Source organism: Ischnura elegans, chromosome 5 (genome assembly GCF_921293095.1).
Source record: "Ischnura elegans chromosome 5, ioIscEleg1.1, whole genome shotgun sequence".
Classification (NCBI taxonomy): domain Eukaryota; kingdom Metazoa; phylum Arthropoda; class Insecta; order Odonata; family Coenagrionidae; genus Ischnura; species Ischnura elegans.
The window spans coordinates 66,216,203-66,243,550 of NC_060250.1; the positions used below are offsets into that span (position 1 = coordinate 66,216,203).

Genomic DNA, 27,348 nt, shown 5'->3' on the forward strand with positions numbered 1-27,348 from the left:
TCATGTAATTGTGCTCTGTATTAAGATAATATTTACAAGTACCTTCACAAATAGAACATTATGAAGCCATGTTTACAAAAGATTGCATCATTTTAATTTCTAACACATAACCAGATTTCAAAAATGGCCCCAGAGAAATATACAAAATAATGTTTTCTAGCTTACACTACTGGATACACACGTAATAAACATTTTATGTACATCTCTATATACAATGGGCCATTGATGATTTTCACAGTTGTTTGTAAAACATTCCTTTCAAAATGATCCAGTAAATTTCATCCGCAGCACATTTGCTTACAGGTCTTTCAGAAACGAAGTCTTCACTTCCTCAAATCTGATAACAACAAAGGTACTCATCTCAAATGGGACAACTGAAACAACCAATGGTTCGACTCCATTTCCTTATCAGAGAAGAAGGCCTCAAAATATCCTGAAGATGAGTGCTTGAGCCTTAGGTTTATCACTGCACTTTATAGACACTTCCACCATTTGTCAAGAGGTGTTGCACAACACTTCAGGTTAAGAGAGGAGAATAACTAGATTTCCACCACACTAAAATCAATGTCAATGAAATCTGCCAGTAACTTAAATGACTCCACATACTACAATCATAGAACAAATTCAAGCACTGACCATGTTCTTTAATAAAAGTAAGCTATTCAAAGTTAAACAAGCATGTGTTGTCAAATGTATCCATCACTATTCTATAAGACAGTTCAAGTTATGAACATCCAGCAATGTTTCCAAAACTATACCGAACTCTCACCAAAGTTTCCAAGGAATTGAAGATTTCTATGTCAAGTGCACTTGTTTATTCCATGTTAGCCACAATTAATCACCAGGCTGGTTGCCTTGCGTAAAAATAACTGTATTTCTACATATACCAAATGACTCAGGTACACTGGATGACCATCAATAAATGACCTCACCATTCATCACTTATATGTGTGGGAAAGGTTTTATTACTTCTCAGTAGCATAGGGAGTTAGTTCACCTACATATACCTAGCGTTCAATAACGATTTTGAAAAACCATCATAAGGAATGCTGCAAGCAATTTCATTTCCACTTAATTAATCCAACCGCTCCGTATTTGCTCAAAACCATTTCCCTATTAATTATTTACAAAGTGTGTCTGGATAGAGAAAACTAAGTTCTTGTGAAACTTAAGTGTACCGTTTGTAATTAATTTTTGTATATTATGTAAGAAATAACATTGGAATGTTAAATTATAGTGCAGTAACATATAATATGCATTTGATTAACTCGTAAAAACAACAAAAAGGTATTCACAAAATGTAACAGATATGCAAGCGTAACATTTGGTAAAACTGAAGTTAACATCACAAACATCCAATTTTTTGGGGAATATTTTTAGTAAAAAGGGAGTAAAGGACACCTTATGTCTGATAGTATCAAAAGAGGAAGACAGCATATGAATGTTCATATTATTCTAAAGGCCACAATAAATTTTTGCAGAATATTTACTAAAACTAAAGGAAAACTGAGAGTCTAGCTTGGATAAGTTTCGTTCTGACATGAGAAATAAAGAATACCTCCATTCCAAACACCACTAGCACCTCTCTAGTTCAAAAATTCACACCGAAATTTTAACCACCATGTTTTCTGTAGCAAAAAGAAATTATTTCTTTTTCCATCAGATCTTTAACATTCACCAGGAATTGGCAGTGGTGCGACTTTCTCTCTGACAGTATATTTCAGCAATAATCACCCTTAACAGAAACAAGTCAATCGTGTAACAAAAATCGTGGTCATTTTCTGTATAAAGAGTGTTTGCATCTCAGATACTTATTTCCCTCATACTAGTTCACACGCTCATTAGACAGATGCATATCACTTTTGCATAACAAACCCAAACATGAAACTATCATGGAAATTGTGAGGTGAAATAACATTAAATATATTTATTATATATTAATCAGGTTTTGGTGTTCTCTTTGTTTAAAAAATCTTTTGTACACATTATAAAACACATGATGGACAGTTCGACTCACAACTTCTAATGTTGCATTTCTCATGGGCCAAAGTCAGCTGATTCACAGCATATTAGGCTCAAAAAATATCTGTGTTATCAAGCACAAATATATTAATCACAAATGCAGAGCCTTAATGAGGCAAGTTCACTGCAGAAAAGTGTAGGTCACTTCCTTGATGAAGGATATCTAAATTTCAGTACATGCATTCTGGAAGATACTTCACTTCAAGAATGCTTTATACAAAAGCGGTGTTCTACATGTTTCCTTTTCTTGTTCAAGTAGAAAAAGAAGATCTCTGAGATTCACCCTTTTCACCCGAGGTCGCAATGGAAGCTGCAGAAGATAAAACAAAGAAAAATTAACTTAGAAACCCAAACATTAATCCACAGAGGACTTTTTATTCCATAGTATGCACAAGTTAGGGGAGACGCAGAAATACCCATTCTTGAAATAAAGAAAACTGGGTTCAAATTTTAGTCTAATCAAAAAATTATTCAAATGAAATAATCCATTTTTCACCTTGCACCAAAAAGCAAACTCAAGTCATTCATTTCCATATTTTCTGATATTATTTCATTGGACTATGTTGATGGTGACAACACTTTATAGCCAATGCAGGCAGTATCTTTACATAGAATTTTAAATCCTAAGGATGGATTTAAGAAACTAATTATGATTGTCCACCAGTGGTATGACCAATACAGCAGTCACCTAAAACCTTCATCCTTTATTTTGGACAACAGATTTTAAAATGGCATCATTAAAATTTTTTTGCAGAATCTGACTGCATTTATAAATTTTTCAGGGTTATATAATTCAATTATGTTAATCAATCGAAACTATTTAAAATTTAAGCATTAAAGAAAAAATTCAAGGTTAAATGATTTCTGGGAAACTTCATAAAATTTATACAGACAAAACCACTACAAATGAGTAAAAGCATAAAGTTGAAATGAAAACACACATCACATTGATGAAAATGAGCACATCACAAAAAGACATCCCAGGTATAGGATTTAAAGAATAGCAAATGGTAAGATTTTACCTAGATATAAGATAAATTTTCCATACCTGTGTTCGATTAGGATTACTAATTGTAGAATTCAACGCTCCACTACCCGCCTGTTAAAAAGAAAAAAAATAATAATTACTCACCAACGTAATATTGAAGAAAATGAAAATACAGATATGAGAATAGGTTGATTAAATTACGAAAATATAAAATTTCAACTGACTAGACAAATGAACATTTTGTTGATCACGTATGTACTTCCTTGTTGACAATAAATCATGAAAGTATGTACAGCAGAAAAATATGCTCTAAAGGTAATACAAAACTGAATAACATATAAAAATATCAGAGTTAAAAATAGTTCCTGATAGGATTCAGATCGATACATCGTCAAATGCCCTTGGTCCTACATTCCAAGTATATGATGAATATGCAAGAAAACTGGTTAACTTACATAGACTTGACAAATTGTTGTGGCATGATAAGTCTGGTTATTCCATTATGTTGGGACTTTGATTGTAAAATATAAATAAGGATATGGTCACCAAATTGTTAAAGTTGCTTTGTCTAAAAATAGTAGTTTTTTGAAGGCTTTCAAAAGAAAATGTTTTCCATCCCTAACAAATTTTATTTTAATGGGGTAAATGTAACAATTAATGTTGAGTTAAATTTTAATGCAACAATTAATGGGAGAAAAACAATGAGGCAAGTTATAATGGAGGGTAATTGTTGTTTATGGTGCTGAAGAGAGAATAGAGGGAGTATGGCTGTGAAAATTTTGGCGTGCGGGTGTGCACGTCGCCGCTCCAGACAATTTTGCCGAAAGAACTTAAAAAATGTTTATATACCGTATTAACCATATTTGTGAAGTTTACGAGGAAGTTAAAACGTTACAATGTGCAAGTAAAATTTCTTTAAAGGAAGCACTAGTTTCATCAAAAATAAAAGAAATGATTGTACCTGTCCAGGACTACCAGAAGAACTACTGGTCTCAAGTTTTGGCTTTTTCCTTGGTCCGATGGCTTGCAGGGCTGTTAGATTGGCCTCCCGTTGACGCAGTTCTTCCATTTCTGCTCTCTGCATCTGTAAAACAACAGAGCGAAATAGTACTTGAACAAATTTGACTGGAAATTGATGGGATTTCATGAAACTAAAACATAATTCATGAGAGGTGGTAAATATTCCAATGCATTACCACAACAAATAAAATGTCCTGCAAGCAACGCAAGAGTACTTGAAAGGTAACAAGATGCCGACAGCAAGAGCAACTGTCATAATGTCAGCTAGGGTGATTTTTAATAATAATGGTAGTATTTCCAATAATTAACAAGAAAGACAAGTAGAAGGCTTGAATTATCAGTTAGGAAAGAATAAAAAGAGGTATTTTAAACAAACAATACTTATTATTACTTACAATATTTATTCATTGACTTAAATAAAAAAACAGCCTAATTTGACCTTAAAAAGTAATAAATAACAACTAAATAAATATACAACAACACAACATAGACACACGAAGGAATAACAACAGAGATTTATCTTATAATTGAAAGCTATGGGAATGAAGCCTGTCATATTATCAATATTCTAGTGGTTATTTATTAAAAGTTGTAGTGAAAATGTAAAAATTCTAGTGATTCATTATTATTCTAGTATTACAGTAAACTCTTGATTATACGAAGCAGGATTTTACGAAGTTTTCGATTACACGAAGTATTATTGCGGTCCCGGGGAAAAGCCTATGGTAAATACATGGCGCTTTCGATTACACGAAGTTTTGATTATACGAAATGTTTTGAAATTACGAACCTCGGCTCGGTCCCCAGGAGCAAATGGCATTCGTTTATACGAACTACGGCTAAATATTTGTCAACAAAACTAGTTACGCGGACGTAAGTAGCTAAAAAGGTCAGCGCTTTCGACTGTGGTCCATCAAAATTGTGAAATCGTAAATGATAGTGCAACTTTGGAGAGAAAGGGTTCGCCTAAAACCTCACGGTGGGAATTTAGGGGAAGTAGGAGTTCAGTAAAAATATCGCGACTGATATAATGCCCCGATTTACGTGCCTATTCGTAAACATCGCATCGACAATACTTCGTAGTTTAGCGCGTCAGGAAGGTTGCGTGGGGTATTTCGTACACTCCTACTTAACCCTTTGCACTGTTGTGAATGTACCTGGTACATTCGCAAGGCAGGCTGCCGTGAACGTACTTTTTCTTCCTCCCTGCCATGCACTTTCACCGAAGCACTTCGAAGGGTCCCTAATCCGGGACCCTTTCCTCGACGAGCTCACCCTCGCTGGCCCCTCTCATCGACCCTCCGAGCGGTGGGCCTCCCTCCCCAAAAGTGACCGCTCTGACTGCATTTTGAAAATCTATCAATCAATGCCATCATCAAAAAATGATTGTTTGCATCACACTCCCGCCAAGCAGCCAATCAAGTACGTCTCTGAACTGTGTTTCTGTGATGAGAAATAACGATTCTGTTAACTTTGCTAAAATGGCCAAATTAATACAATTGTTATTTTTCATCGCAGAAACACGGTTCAAAGACGTACTTGATTTCCTCCACTAAAATCGCAAATTGCTGGAAATCGGCCGGATTCCCTTTGATAGCGCATCATGAGGATGTTCTCGAGGTTGGTAATTGATACAACAAGCCTACTAGTATGTACTTCTACTGCTATAATATCACGGCTATGGTTGATTCGTTACGTATACCTTCAGGAAGCTGCAGCGGATGAAATTGCGGAGGAGATTAGAGGCTTAAAAGATGATATTTGAAAAATACTTGAAAAAAGCAGGAGGAGCACAGCGCGCAACATTGAATGATTATATTGCCCTAGACGATTATCACCAGGCTTGCAACAATGCGACGCCGGTACCTATGTCGGAAGAAGCAGCGGCCGGGACTAGTCATAATAGCAGTGACGACGAAGATGAAAGTGAGGAAGAAATTTCACCAAATAAAAAAGAAGTATCCGCTGCCCTCCAAACATTATGATGTTTTGATCTGGCTAACGATTTAGATCCCCAATTTAATTCCCATTTATGCAAGTGAGAAACCATGGTGGAAGCAGCGATGGAGAAGGGCAAAAAGCAAAAAAATAACAGATTTTTTTGGGTAATATCTTTTCCTGTATATACTAGCCTTCCTGAATAAACAACTTAAATATCTTAAGTATTGGGCTCTATTTACCACCAACTTATTTTCAAGGCTACTCGTAATGAAGACGCACTTCTAACTCTAACCATGAACTTCATCTTGCGCGCCTCCCCGTTCTCCCATGCTGAGAGATCTTTCTTTCCAAAATCTTTGTTTACTCCCTCCTGTAGCCTTCTGCTGATCTTGCTGACTCCCACCTTATGCATCACAAACCCCTCCTTCCCCGGCATTTCCCATTCACTCCCTCCCTAAGGTTACGGAGCTTGAGTGCGTCGTAGAAAAATACAGCCCCCAAACGTAGACTGAGACAGAGGCCCTTTCCCCATCCTTCTTTCTCCTGCCCCCTTCACCACTCGTTATGCTGACCACACTTCTTTCGTCAGGCAATCCCCATCCCACTCTTATTCACCCCACCCACTGGGAACGTTCTCTGACTGTGCAGTGCCTAAAATTGTCTCTCTTCTTCTCAGCTGACTTTTCAATTGAAATTATTTTCTTTGCTCTTTTCACTCTATATTTATTTACTATTATGGCACGACATTTTTTTAGTGCTAAAACTAAGAAAATCTTTTCTCTATGCCAATGATCCTTTGCATAACTTTCAATACCATGGAGAAAGGAACACGAAAACTAAATGAGGTGAAGGTACAGGTTTTTGCACGTCATTTTTGGGAATTCACGCAAGTGAACCAATACTTCACACACGTTGAGAAATGATGAAACGTCTCTAGTAGGAAAACAATCAATGTAGATTATATCATTTCTCTCTTTATTTCTCCAATAATGGAATGTTGCTCCTGTCGGCATAAAAGAAGAGAGACATCCTACATGAACATAGCACCTTGCACCCGGTATGAAGAATATGGTCCTCATGAAGAATAAAGTCTTTCATAGTAACGTCTGCAAAGATGATGGAGCACAGTAGCTGGACGGAGAACTCAAACAGAATTTACTTCAAATATTCGCCAGAAGATAATAATATCCCACGTAATTTATGATCGTAACTGAAACTCAACGAAAATAACTACAGTGGAACCTCGTTAAAGCAAGTACGGGCTATAGCGACACCCCCGCTATTACGAGAGATAGCTGATGCACCGTCAATTGACCCTATCATAAGAGTGTTAAAAAATTCGTTTTTACGAGACCCTTTCGATGTTGGCTCTCGCCATAGCGAGGGTTTCACCGCCGGAAGACTTTCATCAAGACTCCGTAACCTCTGTAATTGCTAGCGATCTGTTAGAAATGAAGTTAATGGAGTGCTCAGTCTCAAATTTATGTGGTAAACTGTCGTTCGATAAATATAATGATTGACGAACCAATGCTTTGCATGATTTTTATTCAGTGCGGCGCTTATAAATTGTTTGAATAGTTAGTCGTTATTTGAGTAAGGAAATTTAGTGATGCAAAAAAACATCGCCTTTCGCCTGGATTTATGCTTACGTTTATCGGATAGATGTTTATGTCGCCGCACCACTCCTGTTCCTGTACAACAGGTATATTGGCTATTATTTGCTCCACCTCCGGTAAAGCGACAATTCGCTATAGCGAGTGTTAATTAGTGCACCGTGGGGTGTCGTTATATCGAGGTTGCACTGTAATTGAAAAGATAGCACATTCAGCTGAAAATACGGAGTAACTCGAAATATTAACTTACAAAGGTTATTTTGGAAACGGGTTAAGGCCCTCGTTTTTCTTCTTTCTCTCGTCACTGAGCGATAGAGGGCGACATAAGTGGCAGTTAGGCCCTTAGAGTATGGCTAGGCCGGCTGCCACTAAAATTCCGCGGGCATTAAAAACAAATATCTTATGCGTACTTAATAGTTGCTATTTGCTCCTAACCACAAATTTATAGCATTAAATTCTTATAATAAACTTTGCAATTCATTATTTGATTACGTTTTCTAAACTGGTCAGGAATTTCTTAAGCTATCGTTGATATAAATGTATATACAAGAAATGGGAATTTTATGGTGGTACAGGCGGTCCTCGACTTTCGTACACTCGACTTTCGTACAATTGGCACTTTTGTACGTTCAAAATTGACACCTTTAACTTGACTTTCGTACGCTAAATTCGGACTTTCGGACGTTGGTCTGTAATTTTTTTTAAATTCCCGAGATGTTTATTGCGCATCCCAACATTCAATTGTTTCAAATGGCAGTATATGCGAACAATACGAACGTATATAATGAAGGGAATTGCTGGTAGTTGACTCTAATCTAGGTGATTTATTTGGGAGAGAGAGAGTGCCTGCTATAGGCTCCTTTATCAAGAGAAGAAGAAAGCCTTCATTGTAGATATTTTTCAAAAGAAGTCGACTAGACATCATCAAATAGCTTTCAATAAAACTAGTAAGATCTTCTTTCTAATTGTGTTTTTTCGTTTGAGTGCTCTTTAATTCATGTACACCTTCAGCAACGATATTGCACGAAATATCACCCGAATTCCATTTGTCTTTTGTCTTTTTTGAATAACATGCGAAATATACCCGATCACGAATGTCACCTGCCAAATGTCGAATTTTGATGTAAACATTAAAATGTATCCAGAGTGCGGGTTCAACAACTACATTTTGTTATGCTTCTTGATATGTCTTCTTATTTATAGTGGACGTAATAAGTGGAATGTCAACTTAAACGCCAAGAGGAAGTTTCACTCGACAGCCAACGGAGTTCTTGTTTTTTAAACTTTTATTTGCATTTTCTGCATATTGTCGAAAGAAATTAGATGATTTGAGGAGTTTTATTAACATGTTATTAAAATTAAGTCAATTGAAATAAAATCCGTGAAAAAAAGGTTTTAGTATGTATATTCCGCTCTTTTGGAGCGTAACTCCTAATTAGTATGGAAGTCAATGGTTCGACTTTCGTACATTCGACTTTCGTACATTCGAATTTCGTACAAGTTTTCCGGAATGCATTGTGTACGAAAGTCGGGGACCGCCTGTATAATTATTTAACGATCTTTCACAGCATAAAACGATAACAAAAAGCCTTTTCTAACAATTCTACCGTGAATAACCACCGAAAACATTTAAATAAGGCCACTAAAGACAAAAAAGAGCGGAAGAAACAAAAGCGAACATGTTTTCGTGACCTATGAAAAAGGTTTGAAATTTCGAAACTCGATTTTACGAAGTGCCAATTTTCTGGTCCCACTGACTTCGTATAATTGAGAGTCTACTGTAGTTATTAAAAAGTGAAATACAGAAGAAGATATGATGAACTTGAGTCATCTGAGTCACCTGAGTGAGTAACTCGGGTGGGGGCATAGTTGGTCACTTTGATGTTAACAAACTACCTACATGTATAAAAAATGTGAACAACATCAATTTGTTTAAGTGTAAATTAAAAAGGCTATTACTGAAATATATGTATTACTCTGTTGACCTTAATAAGGACATTTAAACCTTCGTATATAGATTTTGAGAACAGATAATTATCCTCTTTGAATTGTATATGTACATACTAATGATTTTGATGTGCCTTACATCTTGTATATTTCAAATGTACTTGGTCTTTGGGCAAATAAATACCGTATAAGCGCGTGTAACAGGCGCACCTTTTTTCCCAGAAATTGCAGCCGAAAATGGGAGTGCGCCTCTTACACAAACTTCTTATTTCCTCCCTCCCCTTCACCAGCCGCAAGTCCAAGGGGAACTGAGTGGCCTTGGTTTTCAGCGTGAGTCAGTCATCTGAAACCCTGGGTCAAAATCAAGCAGCAGGCAGGGGAGTTTCTCCCTTAGTGACATATTTTTTAAATGCTCCTGTTTGCATTTCTTTTAAGCATTGCGCCGTCACGTCGGTACCCCCGAGGTGAACATGGAAAAGATCGTGCGGGGTGATTCGCTGCGGAGCGCGCGCTAAATTTACTGCCACGAGTGGGCATCCCGCGGCAATTATTCTGCGTATAGTAATCGCTTGTCAAACGTAGAAAAACACGTAGTTTTGAAGGACATACCGGGTTAATAGTCAGCATCTGTCTTGCCAAGCAATTTCCATTACGCTGAGCACCTGATTTGTCAAAAATCATCTTCAGACGCTAATAAGAGGATTTTTGCAACTGAAGATTATTTTGGTGTCAAAACCTGCTGTGTAAAAAATTCGAACGAATGTGTTCATTGTTGGACTAAATGGTGGATAGAAGAAATCGGAAATAAGCTTATAAGTGAGGAGCGCTGAAGGAGAGGTTGACGGGAAGGAGCGCGCTCCCTCCCCTTCGTATTTCAAGCTACGAGGCTATGAGCGAAGGAGCAAGGGAAGAACACGTCCGATCTTGCATGTGACGTTGTTGCCTTTAAAGCGAAGGGGCAAAGGCGCAGCAATGTGATACACGCAGTTTGCATTGCCTGAAGTTTCCAATCCGTCTCGTCTTGTTTGAATGCGCTTATGCTACGCTTGTTTCTTCCGAAATTGTGCTGTTTGGACTATGTTGAATATTAGTAGCCTTGTTTTAACTATAAATCTTTGTGTCAATCAATTAGAGCTCAAAAAACTTAAATGCCGTCAGATATACGTCGCGTTAGGTCTCATTCTTTTAAGAACCTCATGCGTGTCATACAATTGCTGAAAGGTATCGAGATATCTCCGTGCTCAGTAGGTGACTCACCTAGTATTTGGCCTCCAGAAACAAGGAGAATTGAACCTGGTAGACTGAAAAAGGTCAGTCGGTGAGATGGGTAGGGATGACACACATTTTCATTGTTCCCCTGTAACTTGATATTTTCTTATTTTCCTGTGGGGCCTCGGAAAGGAAAAAAAACGGCAGAGGCATTAGCTGATGGAGGGCCGAGTGTAGTTCCGTTAAATCTACGACGTGGTTATTATCCTACGGCACTGAGATTGTCCTGATTGTTGTCCCATCTCTTGGGAAGGTTCATGCTATATGCCTGTTCTGTTTTGCCTTAAAATTTTCCACGGCTACAATTCTATTGCAATACTCCTGCGAGAGCTTTTAAACAAAATTGTTTAATAGCATCGTAGAGCAACGGCGTATGCGAAGAGAGGATCGGAACTCTTTCTACTCCCTCTTATGCCGCTATTACTGCCGCAGTTATCAAAATTTCCTCTTTCAATTAGTGTTGAAAGAGGAAATTTCGATAACTGTCGAAATTCCAGGCATACGTCTGCAACACCGCACGATAGGATATAAAAAAATGCCGCAAAATGTTTTTCTTTATAACTTCGATGCTCAAAATAGGGGTGCGCCTCTTACACGTGTGCGCCTCTTACACACGCTTATACGGTGATTATTATTATTATTATAAGGTAAATTAAAACTTCATACTAATTTTCCACAAAAAGTATGTTTTAATTTACCAAATATTTTAGAATTCCACCAGATTAAACCTGGATCAACTCTTTATGTAAAGTCGCAAAATCTACACTCAAGGAACGATTTTTTATAACTAGAGATTGTAACCATTATATAACTTACTTCTTTGGCTTTTGCTTTAAGCTTGGCTTGCTCTGGATCTTCTGACTTTGATCTGCTTTTCGCTGCCCTTAAAAGCATCTCCCTTTCTCGCTCTTCGTGCCTTTTTCGCTCTAACCTATCCAGCTCTTCCAAGAACTTAAGTTGAGCTTTAACATCTTGTGAAACTTCATACCTTGGATCCATCTGCAATTAACAACAAAGTATAAAATGCTTCATGGCATGAAGTACACTACATTTCAGAGGACCAAATGTGTCATACAAACGAGCGAAAAACAACCAAGGAAAAAATAATATTTCAACTGAACTTTAACAGTTCACAAACACACTCTCTAACTCTTACAACCTACAATGTCTACAATGAACGTTAACATAAAATCCTAATTCAATTGATGGATATGCTTACTTAAAATTATTAGAATACAGGTAAAATTATTACTAGAGAAATGATATTTTTCAACACATATTTAGTGCATGCTGACTTCTCATTTACAAGAACTTATTCTGAAGGTAAAATAACTCAGTCACGATGAAATTAAAATTGGCAATACATGAAAACAATGATAAATACTTTACTTCAAATCTCTGGTACTTACAGTACAATGACTGAATGACTCACACAATTTCAAAATTATATCTGATGCAAGAAAGACACAAGGTATAAAAAAATAAAATAAAGAAAAACCAATGAAATTACCTTGATCATGTCTAACCTATGTTCTGCTATAACTGCTAATTTTTCAACTATGTTTTTTAACCTCTCTTGCGTTGCATGTGATATAAGAGCAGCCACCTCAGAGGATGGTTCTTCCAAACCATGTTTCGCAACTATAAAAGAAAAAGAAGTTCTGCTAGTATAAACTTGTCATTGAAATGCATGAAAGAAATAAATTGAACCTTTGAGTTTTCTAAGTTAGTATTCAGTATATGATTTTGCTTCCATGACTAAATAACTAATTATTATTTTTAAAGCTCAAGGGAATAAATTACAGAATGAAAGGGTAACTTTGTCTGACAATAATTGAAGAAACTTGCTTTAAAGATATTAAAATGTTTATCATATATTTGTATTGAAATACTACTTACCTATTTGTTTGATTTTAAGTTGTAAGGGTACAGAATGAAGAAATATTTCATCTTTACAAGATCTGATTTGAGTCCCAACAAATTCAGTTGATCCTAAAATCCTCTGAGTCTCCTCAGCTAAATTTACACCTCCCATTGCTGCAACATCATTGATGTCATCATCTCCCCTGAAAAGCAATCACAACACCAATAATAAATATAATTCATTGTGACAAATTAAAGTTTTGATCACAATCATCCACAAATGTATGACATAAAGTTGTTGTGTTAGCATTGAAATCACCACAAAAAACACTTCTCATAGTCATATTCTATAACAGTAGAAAACATGAGATATGAGCCTCAAAGATACAATACAGAAAGAAAAGATTCAAATGGCTATATGATATCTCCCAATGCTCGTCCATCGTGCAAAAATTAATCACTGTGTCGGTGTGTGGGAAGGGGGGCATCCATTAATAACGTGAGACACTTGGGGAGGGGATGAGGAAGTCAAGCCAATTCTCACCTAATCTAACGTGGGGGAGAGGTCTTGACAAGTACCATAGAATTTTTTTTCCGTAAGAAACAGTGTAAAGTTGCAAGGAACCTGGGTTGGATATAGCAAAACGTACACTGTGATTCTAGACTACCATCTTAGTAATCTTAAATTCTAGCCATAACTAATCTTAAAAAACATATTTAAACAAATTTTTTTATTACCAAATCCAATGCAATGAAGCATAAATGAATTTATTTACACTGGCAAGACACATTTTGAACTATCTCACATGAGATTAGAGGAAAGGGGTGAGAGTGTCCAAAAGTCACCAAAATCACCTCATGTTATTTATGGACAAATTTGGGGAAGGGTTTTAGCACACAGACCAAACTTGCAAAAAATCACACACATGCTCACAAACAACCAAAACAAGATACTTTGTGAGGGCTGCAGGGACCCAAACTAAGGCGTCTTGGTCTGCAACCCGGGATTCTTCACAAAGCTTGAGAGACCCTGCCAGGGATGCCTAGTAGTTCGAAGATGTACACCCACACACTCAGGACACAGTCGCTCACCCATTCACTCACCCACCAATGTCTTCAACAACACAACATAGACACAGGAAGAAATAACAACAGAGATTTCCTGATAATTGAAAGCTATGGGAATGAAGCCAGTCATATTCCAGGAGAAATAAGCTCAATAGGAGTGTTGTCAAGGTTCAGGAGGGGATGAGGAAAAGATTGGATAAGCATTTTGGCACACTATGTGGGCCTCCTTAGCAAGCTGAAGTGAAAAATAGGTACTTCCAATGCAAGGTCGAAAATGAAGAGGAAGAGAGGCTGACCTAAATTAACAATCAGCGAGCCAATCACGTCAATTGACGAAATGGTGAGACAACTCCAAAACAGACTTAGGATTTTTGAAAAGTAACAAAAACAGCTGGCATGCTAAGAGTTAAATAAGAAAGGGATTGGGGGCAATGGAAACCAATGTAAAAAATGTGAGGGTGGGTGGTGCATAGATGTGGAGGTCTGAAGAAGATAGGAGGGAAGGATATTGGACACCACAGCTTAAGGAGAAACCAATGATCATAGGAGAGGAGGAAGAGGGCTATGGGCAGGAGGATGAGAGGGGAAAGAGAAAGGGACACAACGCAGAAGAGTAAGGGTGACAGGAGTGGAGGCTATCCGCTTGTGCTGGTGTTAGGGGGAGGACTGGGGTGTGTGAAGCAGTGGCGCAGCGAGGGGAGGTTTTGGGGGATAAAACTCTCCCCAGGGCTCAGAAATGTTTTTAAGTTTAATCCGTTTTACTTAATTGGATTAATATTACTTACAGAATAGAGTAAACATTAATAAAATATTCCTCCGAAAGCCGTAAAACTCACCATTTTGAACTATATATCTTGAAATGTTTCTGAAGGAATGCCCCCACACCTCCCCGCTTACCCTGGTGGGTATTCCACACCCCCAGACACCTCAGTATTACATATGCCTAAAACCCCCCCTAGCCTTAATTCCTAGCTGCGCCCCTAGTGTGAAGGGTGAGGGCAGAACAAGGCTGAGGTTGCGAAATCGTAGAAAAATTTTTAAAAGGCATTGGGATTTTGGGAAAAGGATAACTATTAAAATATGAGGGTGTCCAGCCAATCAAAGCAGAAAAATTCATGTATAATTCCAAGTTTTCCAGGGAAATTTTACAAAATTCCAGGTTAATCTTATATGGTTACTGCGACAGATTTAGAATTTTTAAAACACCAAATATTACTTCAATACTTTTAGATAATATTATATTAACATATTTACGAGGACAAAAAATGGGTTAGTTAGCACACATTCTATTTAAAATTTAAATGTATTCAATGGAAGCCAAGAAGCTACTTCAACCTATTAAGTAGATGTTGACGTCACCTGGCACTCTATTATTTTTTGTTTTTGAACTTCACTTGAGTCAATAGTGCTAGACATTTTGATTCTGTTACCTCGTCTGAAATACTTCATTTCGATGCGGCTGTAAAAATTCAAATAAGATACTACACATAAAATTACGACAAACTCACTTTAGACCAGAAAATTGGTGCAGAACTGGCAATATTTCACGTGGAATAAAAGATTTTGAAATTCCCTGTTGGAGCAAATATTCACAAATAATTCATGCATAATTCCAGGGAATAAAAATCTCTCCACAATAGGGTGGTTTCCCATTTTTTTAATTGCCTAAATCAAAAAGTTTATTACTCCTGGAGTACGTACTTCACGCTTTTAGATGACGATATCTATTTTTTGCGATTAAATGAAAAGTGAAAATTTTCAAGCACGCGAAAACCTGACGGCTAAGTATCAATGCCGGGAAAAGCCCGTGTGATGTCATTCTGGTTCCGGCTGCTGCCGTATGAGTCCACCTTGGTGCGAGGCTATGAGCGCCACTACAATACAGGCTGTTAACAGGTAGCAGAGTACCCTGCTAGCAGGTAGCACTTGGCTTAGTTTAGGTTTATTAACAAATTCAATGCAGGCCTGATTTTCATTAAAGTTGTCAAAATCAGCCGTTAAAATAAGAAAGAAATAGAGGGAGGTTTCCGTGCCATAACTTTCATTCAAATAATGCTTTTTACTAGAGATGTGCAAATAGTATCCGCAAACACGCGAATACTAGAAAGTATTCGCTATTCGAGATCTCCAATAATTATGCTAAAGTTACGATCTCGAATACTTTGAATTTTGTGCCATACACAGTCACACGCACGTCATTGGTAGTTGACTCGGACAAATGTAGAGAACTCTAGTCGTTTAGTGCATGCATCGCCGTTTTAATCCAGTTGACGAACTACATCAAATTTGCGGATTAGACCGATGAAAAGAGTTCGACGTGGGGAACCGAAAATGATGAGATGATGGGGTGAAAAAATACGAAAATCCCCGGTTTCCCCCACCAGGAGAACCTCGGTGCCGTGGGATAGTAACTATGTAGCACAATTCCCAAAAATCTGCTACCCCCTCCGTCCATCAGCCCTTCCCCTCCTCCGACTCTTTCCTCCTCTCCGAAATCAAACAAAAGGCCCCAGCTCGCACAGGGTTCATATTACAAACACCATAAATCAAAAGCACAAAAAAAAATAGAAGTTACAGGAGAATAATAGAATCATGTTTCACCCTTCCCTCTTTCTCTGTCTTATTTCTGTCTACCTGATTTGAAGTTCCCCATTTCTGGAGGTCAATTGCTGCATGAGTCATCTATTAGTCCAAAAGGTGTCTAACAATAACTTTCGGCAACTGCCATTACACCTTTATTGGATTGAAATATTAGTAATGTGCACATAATTTAATAAAGAATAAGACCTAACACGATGTATTTCTGACTTTATTTAAGCATTTTACGCAAGGAAATAATTGTCAAAATACGACAGAGACTTAGCATTCTGGCGAAACTCGATATCCTCGCAACTGAGCTTGGAAGTTGATGTGGTATTTTTTTCAAAAACATACATCAAGTTACAATTTATGAGTTATGCCATAAATCTCTACTGTCACAGTCGAAGGGATATTTTCTCAGGGTATTTGGTTTCTCCCTGCTAGCAATTCGAATTCATCTGCTTACATCGTGAGAACTTTCAAAGATGAACTGATAATAATTGAAGAAGAAAATCTGGTGGAGAAGCACGTATATTTTGCAAAAGGCCTCTGATTGTCCGCTAGTACTTGACTGTAGGACTGAGGGTAAAGCGAGCTACCTGTGAAAATAAGAAGTTGGATGAAGCTGAGTTTCTGTTGGGCATACCGCTGAAATGGCATTTGGTAGATAAGAATGTATACATTAGACAGAAATCCAACGTAGCAGTGTAAATGCTGAGACGGCATGCAATCACTTTTTCGCGAGGTGGTGTGTCCCCTTAGGAAGTTTGAAAGAGATGTTAGATGAATCAACTATATGCCCAAATTGTTTCCGTAAAATTAAAATATTCCATTAATCCTGAATGAATTCCTGAATCATTGGATTCCTGAAGCCCTGAAGACGATGGGCGAGTTGTACATCGAAACGTTGGAAGGAGAAATGGAGGACCTGACCCGGTGTGAAACCCGAGAAAACTTCACTGCAATTGTTCGCCGGGAAAAAAACAAAAATTATATTAATGATTAAATATTCGAATTCGATATTCGAGTTTCAGAAATCTGCTATTTGACCCATCTCTACTTTTTACAAACGTTGCACACGGTTTGAAAGAGGGAAGCTTGCTGAAGGCCATTCACAAGATCAGAAGTCTCAGAATTGGATATTAGTCACGTACGGAGGTGAAGAAAGGGCTCCCGGCCCATTCAGCAGAACACATCAATTGACGTCCTCTGTATCTCGCCTTGGACGGGACCACATCTATTGATGTGCTTCGCACTGAATAGGTTAATACCCTATCAAACAAAGGAAACTTTCCGACCATAGTCAATTTCAATGGGTGATTATTAAGAGATATTTCCCTGAGCTCTGTACCTAATGCAGGCATAGGTAATCTCAGATGATGTAAAACTCCTTTCTATTCGTATAGCATCAAGATCCCTGTGACGTCACGTGGAGTGGCATCACATAGGTGCCAATCTGGCCTTTTTCAAATGAGGTTAAAATTGACCATTCACATTTGTCTACACTAGGACTTTTAAAACCAAATAATTTGCATATTAAGAATAAACTAATATTGGGTAACGAATAGCAATCAATGGCTTTTGTTTTCTTCGGTGAAGGAAACTACCGAATGCCCGATTTTACCTGTCGCTGGACACCCAGAATAAGTTTAACTCTTAAAGAATTTGAATGGCGGATTAATAAAAAAATGATTATTCACAGATGGAATAAAGGGAACTGAGTGGGATAGGCCCGTGATCACTGTTGACAATTTTCCTCTTACTTTTGTGTATTAAGAGACTTTTGCTTAGTCAGTATCACTTTATTCACAACTTTATATAAACCTAACTTTCCTGAATTTTTCTTGCTACCTTAACCTTTGAGTCAATAGTTCATTTTTGTTCCAAATGTGAAAAACCACATACTAAAGTGGGCAATAAAATGCAAGCAAATTTTGCCCTAAGGCTTTTCATTTTTTAGGGGTGAATTTTTATTTCCTATGATTTATTTCAAATTAAAAGCAAATTAACCAAAATATTTTCTTTGATCCAGTTAAAACCCAAATTATGATATCAGAGATTCAATCCATGTTTTCGGCTGCATAAGCTTGTTTGTTTGTACGACATTTGTTTCCATAAGTTTGTTTGTACGACAGTTTCAACAGCCCAGCTGGTGTCATCTTAAATTTAAAAAAAATGCACAAACAAACACATACAGTGAAACCTCGATATAACGACACCCCACGGTGCACTAATAAACACTCGCTATAGCCAATAGTCGCTTTACCGGAGGTGGAGCAAATAATAGCCAATATACCTGTTGCTAACAGATATACAGGAACAGGAGTGGTGCGGCGACAGATAATCATCTATCCGATAAACGTAAGCATAAATCCAGACGAAAGGCGATGTTTTTTTGCATCACTAAATTTCCTTACTCAAATAACGACTAACTATTCAAACAATTTATAAGCGCCGCACTGAATAAAAATCATGCAAAGCATTGTTTTGTCAATCATTATATTTATCGAACGCCAGTTTACCACATAAATTTGAGACTGAGCACTCCATTAACTTCATTTCTAACAGATCGCTAGCAATTACAAAGGTTAAGGAGTCTTGATGAAACTCTTCCGGCGGTGAAACCCTCGCAATGGCGAGAGCCAACACCGAAAGGGTCTCGTAAAAACGAATTTTTTAACACGCTTATTATAGGGTCAATTGACGGTGCATCAGCTATCTCTCGTAATAGCGGGGGTGTCGCTATAGCCCATACTCGCTTTAACGAGGTTGCACTGTATGCCACTGAAATCCTGCAATGTCATGACAGCACCACTGCAGAACAGTACAATTACACAAACCCAAATTATTTCCTAAACATGTACGGTGAATATTTAACTTGGCCAATATAAAGATGTTCAGAAGGAATAAAAAGTACTAAAGAGAAAAAAATTAAGGCCACCACAGTAGGGCATTCATTTTAATGATAGATAGTCTCACAAAGTTTACTTCTACCAAAAAACATAAACACAAAGACAAATATGATGAATCAAATGAATACATACGTGTACGCTGAAGATGATGAAAACTTCTTTTCCTTCTCCTTGATTATGGGCTTCGGAATTACAGGTGGAGGTGGAACTGGTGGTCTTACATGAAGTGTTGGTACTGAGGGAGTTGGAGTGACAGACGTTACCACATGAGAGACTCCAGGCATAGGGGATGAGGTGGTCACGGCAACAGATGGTGTTGATGTGATCGTTGAAGAGATGGTGGTGGTTGTGGTCGTGGTGATTGCTGCTGCTGGTAAGAGCCCTCCTATGTGCGGCGAGAGAGGAAGGGGAAGGGGCAGCGAGAGGGTTGCGGGAGTAGCTGGTGACACCAGCTTTGGAGGAGGTGGAGGAGGGGTTACAGGGGGAGGTTGCGGCCTCACGACAGCCTGGGGGGGACATTTCTGCAAAGAAATACAAGGTTGGCAAAGTCAACAATTGCTCACAGGGATATTCAAAGAGGATCATACTAAAGTCATACAATTGCAGCTCTTTCATTTAAAAGACGAGCCGAGGAATAATTGACAGGGTTACAAACATCAGAACTTCATGCTAATTTCAGTAGTGGTAGATTGCAAAAAAATGTTTTAACTGGTTAGCTTCCTTCTTTTCTCACAATTTGGAAGGAAATTTAATTTTTGCCTGCTGTTAACTGATGCTACCAATGAAGCATTTTCATTACACCTGATACTGCAGTAAGCAGCCATAAATCTCCAGGTATCCATGCCAATGAAAATATTTTTTTGTCAAGGGCCATTTATGACCATTGGCTTTCTTTTGCTATTGGAACTAAAATTCAAACGATTTCATATGTAAACAGTTCATTGTAATATATGTAACATAATCAGTGGATCAATAATTTGAAACATTTGTGAAACACACCATTGGCAAAAATTTAGGATTTGCATGAGAATTACTTTAATTATGAATTTCCAAACTAACAAAATACACAATTTATGATGATTTACCGGAAAAGAGGACCTTTCCCATCATCATGTGAATTTCAAATTTTAAAGTCAAATTATGAACTGAATTAGCTCTATTGCCACAAATGAACTCCATATCATCTATCTCAGATAACTTCTCCAATTAACTATGAAATGAAATTAAGTACCTTTTCATGAGAATCCCCACCATATGGCTAAAATGTCATTTGCATATTTCATACAGCAAATAAAAATTTAATAAAAATACATTGCTACTATTAATACATTAATTTTGCAGATGCATGGCTCATGTTTAACACTCACAGCTACTAAACGGTGCTGAATAGCTGGACCAGGCCTAGGAAGAGATGAAACTCCCAGTCCATGCGTGGCGTTCGCAGGAGACATTACACGGACCTGAGTAGAAACTGGCTGTCGAATCTGAAAGAGAAAATAAAATCAGTGATCAGTGCTTAGTTATCGTTCTCAAGAAAACAAAACAGCCAAAAGCAACACATATGAGATACAAGACAAATATTATGCAATTTTTAGCAACAAGTGTCACCTGTATTTGAGGTACCATGGCACCAGAAGGAGATACAGAAAAGACAACAGTATGAGGTGGTGGTCTAATGCCATCAATAACAAGCTCTTTGGTGACAAGAGACTGCCGCAGCAAAGGCAAACTTTTCTGTAAAATAATGAGAAAAAATATTAAGCACCTGATTTCCCTTAGAACAATTGCAACAATATCGCACACACACTATTGGTGCATAAATAATGATAAATTGTGCATCCACAAACATCCATATAATTTAGAACCAAATTATTTCAGGAAACAAAGTATATAATTAAAATATTGACCACTATACCTTAAGGAATCCGATTAGACATGGCTGCGGAGATGCATTCAGCAATCTTTCCAAACGATCACAAAACTCCTCTGGCTCCACCTTAGCATCAATGAGTTCCTGTATTAATGTTCTAACATTCCTTTCCACTGATCTGGGTTCTCTGCTTGAGAGCTCCAATAAATTAGCTAAAAATTTCCGACATTTTTCTTTGGTAGAATCCATCGCATTTCGCTGAAAAGAAAAGAATCATGACAATTACCACAAGAACTTCATTTTTGCATTGCCATCAAACTTTGATACAATAGCAAACCTAAAAAAAGTGACCTATCATTTTGGGCAAAGGGAAATCAAAACAATTTTACTAAAGAATGCAATGGGTTATATTGTTTTAAAATTTGATTAAACATGGCACCATCTCAATTAAGAAGTACCCAATCACCTTCCTTGAAACCATATTATATCAGCAAGGCAAAACTCAAATTCTCAGGGGAAGGTTTCAAGACAATTACAATACAAAGCGTCATGTATGGGCATTAAAAATTCAAACATATAATAAAATCTTTCAATTCATCAGATATCATCCAAAATATCCAATCAACTTGGTGAAAGTGAAAACAGGCTCGAGTATTAAAAATGCCCATAAAATGCTTTGAAATTCCAAAACAGAATTATCGTGCCAAAATACCAATGCAAACAAGACAGAATTGCTACGAATATTTAATTACTCTAGGGCCACAACATATTTATTTTTTTAAACCATCAATTAGACCAGGTCACAATGATTTACCACAATTAAGGCCTCTCAAAACCAAATTAATAAAGAATAAAAGATGAGAAATTAAATAACATTAAATCACTAATAATGCCAAAAAATAATGAGAAGAGTTTTGCAGAGACATACTCTTATACATACCTGCAAATTAGCATTTTGAGATGTGGTGACAGGACTTTGGTTTTGAGGGATATTTGTTGTAGTTGGCGTGGTCGCAGCAACAGTGACAGTGGCATGCTGCAACAATAACATATTACCTTCAGGGTGAATATGAAGATAAAAAAACCATCAAAATTATTATAAGAAATTGAAAAGGTTGAAATATTATCCTCCAATAGTTGTGTACCCCCACTAGAGTTTGAAGCAATTTACTGAATAGGTTTGGTAAATGCTGATTGGGAATAAAGGTCAATGGAAATTGGTCCCAAATGGATTACTTCCCAGGATACAGGCCTCATGACCTCTGATTTTTCACCAGTACAACTGTAGTAGGGGATGTAGTTAAAAGGATCTCAGGAATCTTGCCATAACAAGCAAGGCATATCGCCAAGAAACAGGATCAGAGGGGTAGGAATGGATAGGAAGAGGGAAAATTGGAAGCAACATCATCAGTAGGCAGCACAGCAGTTCAAATAATACCCAGACTGGCTATTTTGAGAGAAATTTAGGCATCATCCTATCTGGGATTAGCCCATCTATTTTTCCCTCAATAATATGCTGATATCATGATAAGACTATGGAGCCTGCCGAATTCTAACTTTTTCTGAAAAGAGGAGAAGGAAATAGACAATATGGTGATTGCGACATTGCGAATATTCCCTGCAGATGTGGAGAAACCCAGAGGCCATTATTTTAATCAATTACATCCCATCATTCTTCTAGAATTCTTATGAAATTGAGTGGAATTTATCCACATTGCAATGATACTTGTATTTAATTTATTAATAAAAAATAAAGTTTACTGGCACTCAAGCTTCATGCTGTTGTTATAACTGTAAATGAGCAATCAACAAATAGTCATAATTAGGAAGAGGAAGGAGAAACGATACTCCCAAAAGTTTAGAATTTCATTTGATACCCCAATCATATATGTACTCTAAAATCCCACACAATAACGATATCACTTTTGATATTGGAAAACTTAAGAGTGTTGAGCCCGACAATCATAGGCTAAAAATATTGAAATTTCAGTATACAAGTTAGAAATCACCAAAATTGATAACCTATGGAATGGAAGTTCCTTGTCAGGAAACATATCCTGCAACTATCCATAATCCTGATTACATAAAGCAAGTCTTCCTTACACAAATTAAAGGATGAAATTAAATACTTTAGAACGATTAAAAATAATCCAGCAAACAAAATAAAATATTTCCCTCTTGACTGACCATCTGAACGCCTCAAATCCCACCCTTCTTTCTGAAGACAACATAGCACCCTTACAAATTACCTTTCATTGAGATAATTCATTTCTCCTTGATAATCTTTTTACTAGATTCAAAAATGCTAAATTAAAATCCAGTGCTTTGATATATCTTTCTTTGTGTCTATGGTCTGTAATGCCTCTCAGGTAAAGGACAGCAGAGTGACTTTCGATTGCTTACACTTAAATGACCAGATGTATAATTCTGCAGGTCCAAGTAATAACAATAACATCTGAATGATCCAATTCTTATTAGACATATTCCATGCATGTAAGCGACAATAATTAGTTTTAGTCGGTGGACTAAAGGGAGGGAGAGACTTTAATACAAAGAGAGGGAGATATGTCAACTTATTGACGTTTTGCACATTTTAAATATTTCCAACCTAGCATTCAACAGTTACACAGCCCCTTCTTCGTATACCTTGACAATGATTGTAGAACAGTATAAATCTGGTTGGATGTAATTGGGTGAAACATAAATAACTTGATCATTGCCATTTCAAACAAGTCACTTAATAAATCACAAAAAGCTATGATCACATAGTTAGATAAAAACAAACTTGAGCAGATGGCACAATATGACTATTTTAAAGTGTGCAAGTCATTTAAGGTGTGAGTAAAGATGAAAATGGAGAAGATGAGTTGAAGGATACGAAAAGGAATGAGGAAGTTCTAGACATGCTGGATGATAGGAGGAAACTACCAGATGAAATAAAGAGAATTACGGACGGAATTACGGAGAGGTACTATTAGGGGAAGAGAACTATGATATAAGGAAGGGTGTCGTGAAAAGAAAAAAGAGGGAGGATTCACAACAGAATATAGATTGTTAAGTCTTATGCCATGCTGACTAAGCAATTTTAAATGGGGGGGATTCTTAAAAGAGGAGCTTTGTATTCCATGTAAATTTACCGCAACTAATAGAGTGACAGTACAAAAATATTGATGGTAAAATTGAATTATGAGCCAATATAACCAAGAAAATGGTTTGATGTCAAAATAAAGCCATCCGCAATGGATATTTAAGCAACATTGATCTGAATAAAAGAAATACATGCCCAAAGAGATTAAAATGTCAGGATATCCCTAAGAAAAAAAAAATATATATTTTAAAGCTCCAATGCCACCTGACTAGGACACATAAAAGAAAGCTTAATTTGGTTTCCTACCACAACAAAGCATTCATGGTGATCTTATTTAAAATTGTTACATATAATCTCATCATATGACAAAACACCATAATTACACAAATACATAAGATAATTTTAGACTTAAAGAAAGGTTCTGTTAGCATTCAAATCTGTCAATTTTTATCATTATTGGAAATAAACGCCTTAACTTTTGCTCTACCTAGATAGGAATGTTACATAGTTCTGATTACCACTAACACATATGCATAGACTATATCTCTTTTGCATTGATTATAAAATATCAAAAATATGGATTCCTAGATTAGACTACATTATTATAATTTTAAACGCTTTTAAGTAGGTCACTTTTGATTTTTTGAAAGAGAAGTTAAACAAGAGAGGAGTAATCTTAAAATCAAGTTCAATCAATAATAATTCATAATTTATTATTCACTTTCTACAATCTTAAAAAAAAATATAAGCAACTTGAATAAAAAATGTATATTGATCTAAGAACAGGGGTGTTTTATACTCCACAGCAACATTATGATCACAATTCTTCCACATAATACCATACCATGATATAGATTATCCACGCATTTCATTCAACAATTGGGATTGTTAACTCTAACAAGACATGACATGATATCTATCACAACCATAATTTATGAGTAAATAAAGAGAGATATTTTACTTACAGATGCAATGTTACTAACGGCAGGGACGGATTGAAGACGATAAGTTGTTGTGTTGGTGATATTTGTTGCACTGTTATTAGGCGTGAGAGTAGCTGGTGTGGTTGGCGCTGGTCCAACTCGCAAAAGTTGATATTGTCCATTTTCAGTCTTCAACAACAAGTGACCTTGGGTCCCAGGTTGTAGACCTTGTAGTGTTTGCAAAGTTATTTGCTGAAAATGAGTAGAAAACGATTATTAGATCACACACAAAATGATTGCCAATGCATGGCTAACAGTTTTTATTACAAGGTCAAACTTCAATTTTAGAACAAACTTCCAATGTCTTTTGTATGCCAAGACAAAAAAATAAGCATTAACAATTTATAAATACGTAAAATTGAAAACAATAGCGGGAAATTCGGTAAATGACCGTCCCGCTTTATTTTGAATCCATGACCGCTTCCCGCCTCCACGCCGAGCGTACACTAGCGCCCTCATAGGGGGCGGGACCCGAGTAAGATCAACACTCGAACTGAAACCATTGCCTAATCACGGTTAAAGAATAGACATACCAAGGAGTTCTTCACATCAAATGAAAATGTAATTCCCACTTCGTACACGCAAACATTATACATATAACATAAAATTGTCCGCAAAATAAAACCTATGTCAATGATGGAATAAATAAGAAAATTGATTAATTGAGAATAGTTGGAATACTAATCAATATTAATAATTATCCTATAGAAAATAATGACCACGAAGATAAAAACTTAAATAAAATAACCCTGCGCAGGGAAATAAAAAAATTATAATGTCAACAACAATGAAAAAATATACTGTAGAAGCTCACCCCAGGCTGACCAGGCCTAGCACCAACCATATGAGGAGCACCAATGACTACCCTCGGTGGTATAGCTTTCTGTCCCGGTTGCGTTGGTGCACCAGGTCTAACCGCATTAACATTCACTATCTGTACACTCGCAGGTAAGAGAGTGGTAGAAGGATTTCCTACCATTGTTTGTGAGGTTCCTACACTGTGAGTAATGGGTTTAGCTAGCGTTACAACCCCTGACACACCCGATGTTGTTGCAGTTACACCAGTATTTACATGAGATCCTGTCAATGTCATCGTGGTGTTCACAGTCATGGGTACAGACACTACACCTGCGGCCAACGCGCCTCCCTGCGTCACAGCTGAATTGTTTGTTTTGATGACCAGAGCCGCCCCAGGCCCTTTACCTTGATCAACACCAATCACTCCTACACCACCAATCTGCTTTGCAACATTTGAAAGAGGTTGCGTGTGAGTTTGTGACACCATACTCTGAACACTAGACGTTACAGCATTCAAAACAGTTTGAGATTGAAGAGATGTTGCAAGACCTAAATTACCATTGGGGAGTGTGGCAACCGTCTGAGTAGGGAAAGAAACTCGATTATTTATGTTAACACCACCACTGGACGTTAATGTCTGACTACTAGCTGGATACACAATTTTCACTGCGTCATGAGTTTTAGTGAGCGTAGCCAAGTTCGCTTGGGTCGCACTGGTAGTGACTTGGTTCATAAACCCACTGGTAGGGACTGCGCCGTGTAAAGGCGCCACAACGGTATTAACAACATTGGGGGTCACAAGACTTCCACTTGGAAGTGCAGTAGTGACAATAGTTTTATTAGGGTCGGGGTTTAAAATAATATTCACTGAATCTGAGCCACCGTTCGAAACACCATGTTTTTGTGTTGAGACTGTGCTCCCATTAGCAATTGCACTGTTCACGTGATTTTGATTCACTGCTGCTGATACACCTAGTTGGCTGGTAACTGGGGGTGTTGCTGTTACTAACTGTGTCTCAAGGGAACCTACTATGGCACTGACTGCTGATTCATCGACATCTGTACTGAGAGCTTCCTCCAGGAACTTCGCCGACGCCATTTTCTGCCGAAATCCAACTAAAAAGTGAATTGCGCATGCGCGGAAAACAAAGTGTACCCACAGTGCATTGCCCTCAACGGCAAATAAAAATTGAAGTTTTAGTAGCGCACTGTTTATATTATTGACAGAATCATTGTTTTATGATATTAGCGAATATATTCGTTCTATAGTGTTTCAAAACGCACCTTTAGTAGTGCTGATATTTTTAATTCCGAAGTAATGCTGATAATAACTCCAACTACAAGTATAGATCGTTGTGTGTCTTCTAATAATACATTTCGTAAGTT

The 27,348-nt window shown here is 37.2% G+C and overlaps 1 protein-coding gene across 1 annotated transcript; it reads right to left on the bottom strand.

Annotated features, from left to right (window-relative positions):
* Positions 1–27,339, bottom strand: LOC124158993 (transcription initiation factor TFIID subunit 4). Its single transcript, XM_046534452.1, has 13 exons — positions 25,979–27,339; positions 25,147–25,356; positions 22,034–22,129; positions 21,139–21,351; positions 20,832–20,957; positions 20,591–20,707; positions 19,356–19,744; positions 12,700–12,866; positions 12,311–12,441; positions 11,617–11,799; positions 3,972–4,094; positions 3,071–3,121; positions 1–2,332 (listed from the first exon to the last, which is right to left on the bottom strand). The coding sequence occupies exons 1-13, from the start codon at positions 27,059–27,061 to the stop codon at positions 2,219–2,221; spliced, it is 3,003 nt and encodes a 1,000-aa protein (XP_046390408.1). The 5' UTR covers positions 27,062–27,339; the 3' UTR covers positions 1–2,218.
* Between the last annotated feature and the right edge of the window lie 9 nt (positions 27,340–27,348).

What these genes read in the sequence shown, in the direction of transcription:
- LOC124158993 (XM_046534452.1), bottom strand. Translation starts at nt 27,061, where the DNA reads ATGGCGTCGGCGAAGTTCCTGGAGGAAGCTCTCAGTACAGATGTCGAT. An exon ending in ACTTAAAATCAAACAAATAG is followed by an intron (nt 12,442 to 12,699) that starts GTAAGTAGTATT and finishes TTTCTTTTATAG; the next exon opens with TTGCGAAACATGGTTTGGAA. An exon ending in GTAATCCTAATCGAACACAG is followed by an intron (nt 2,333 to 3,070) that starts GTATGGAAAATT and finishes TATCTTCTGCAG; the next exon opens with CTTCCATTGCGACCTCGGGT.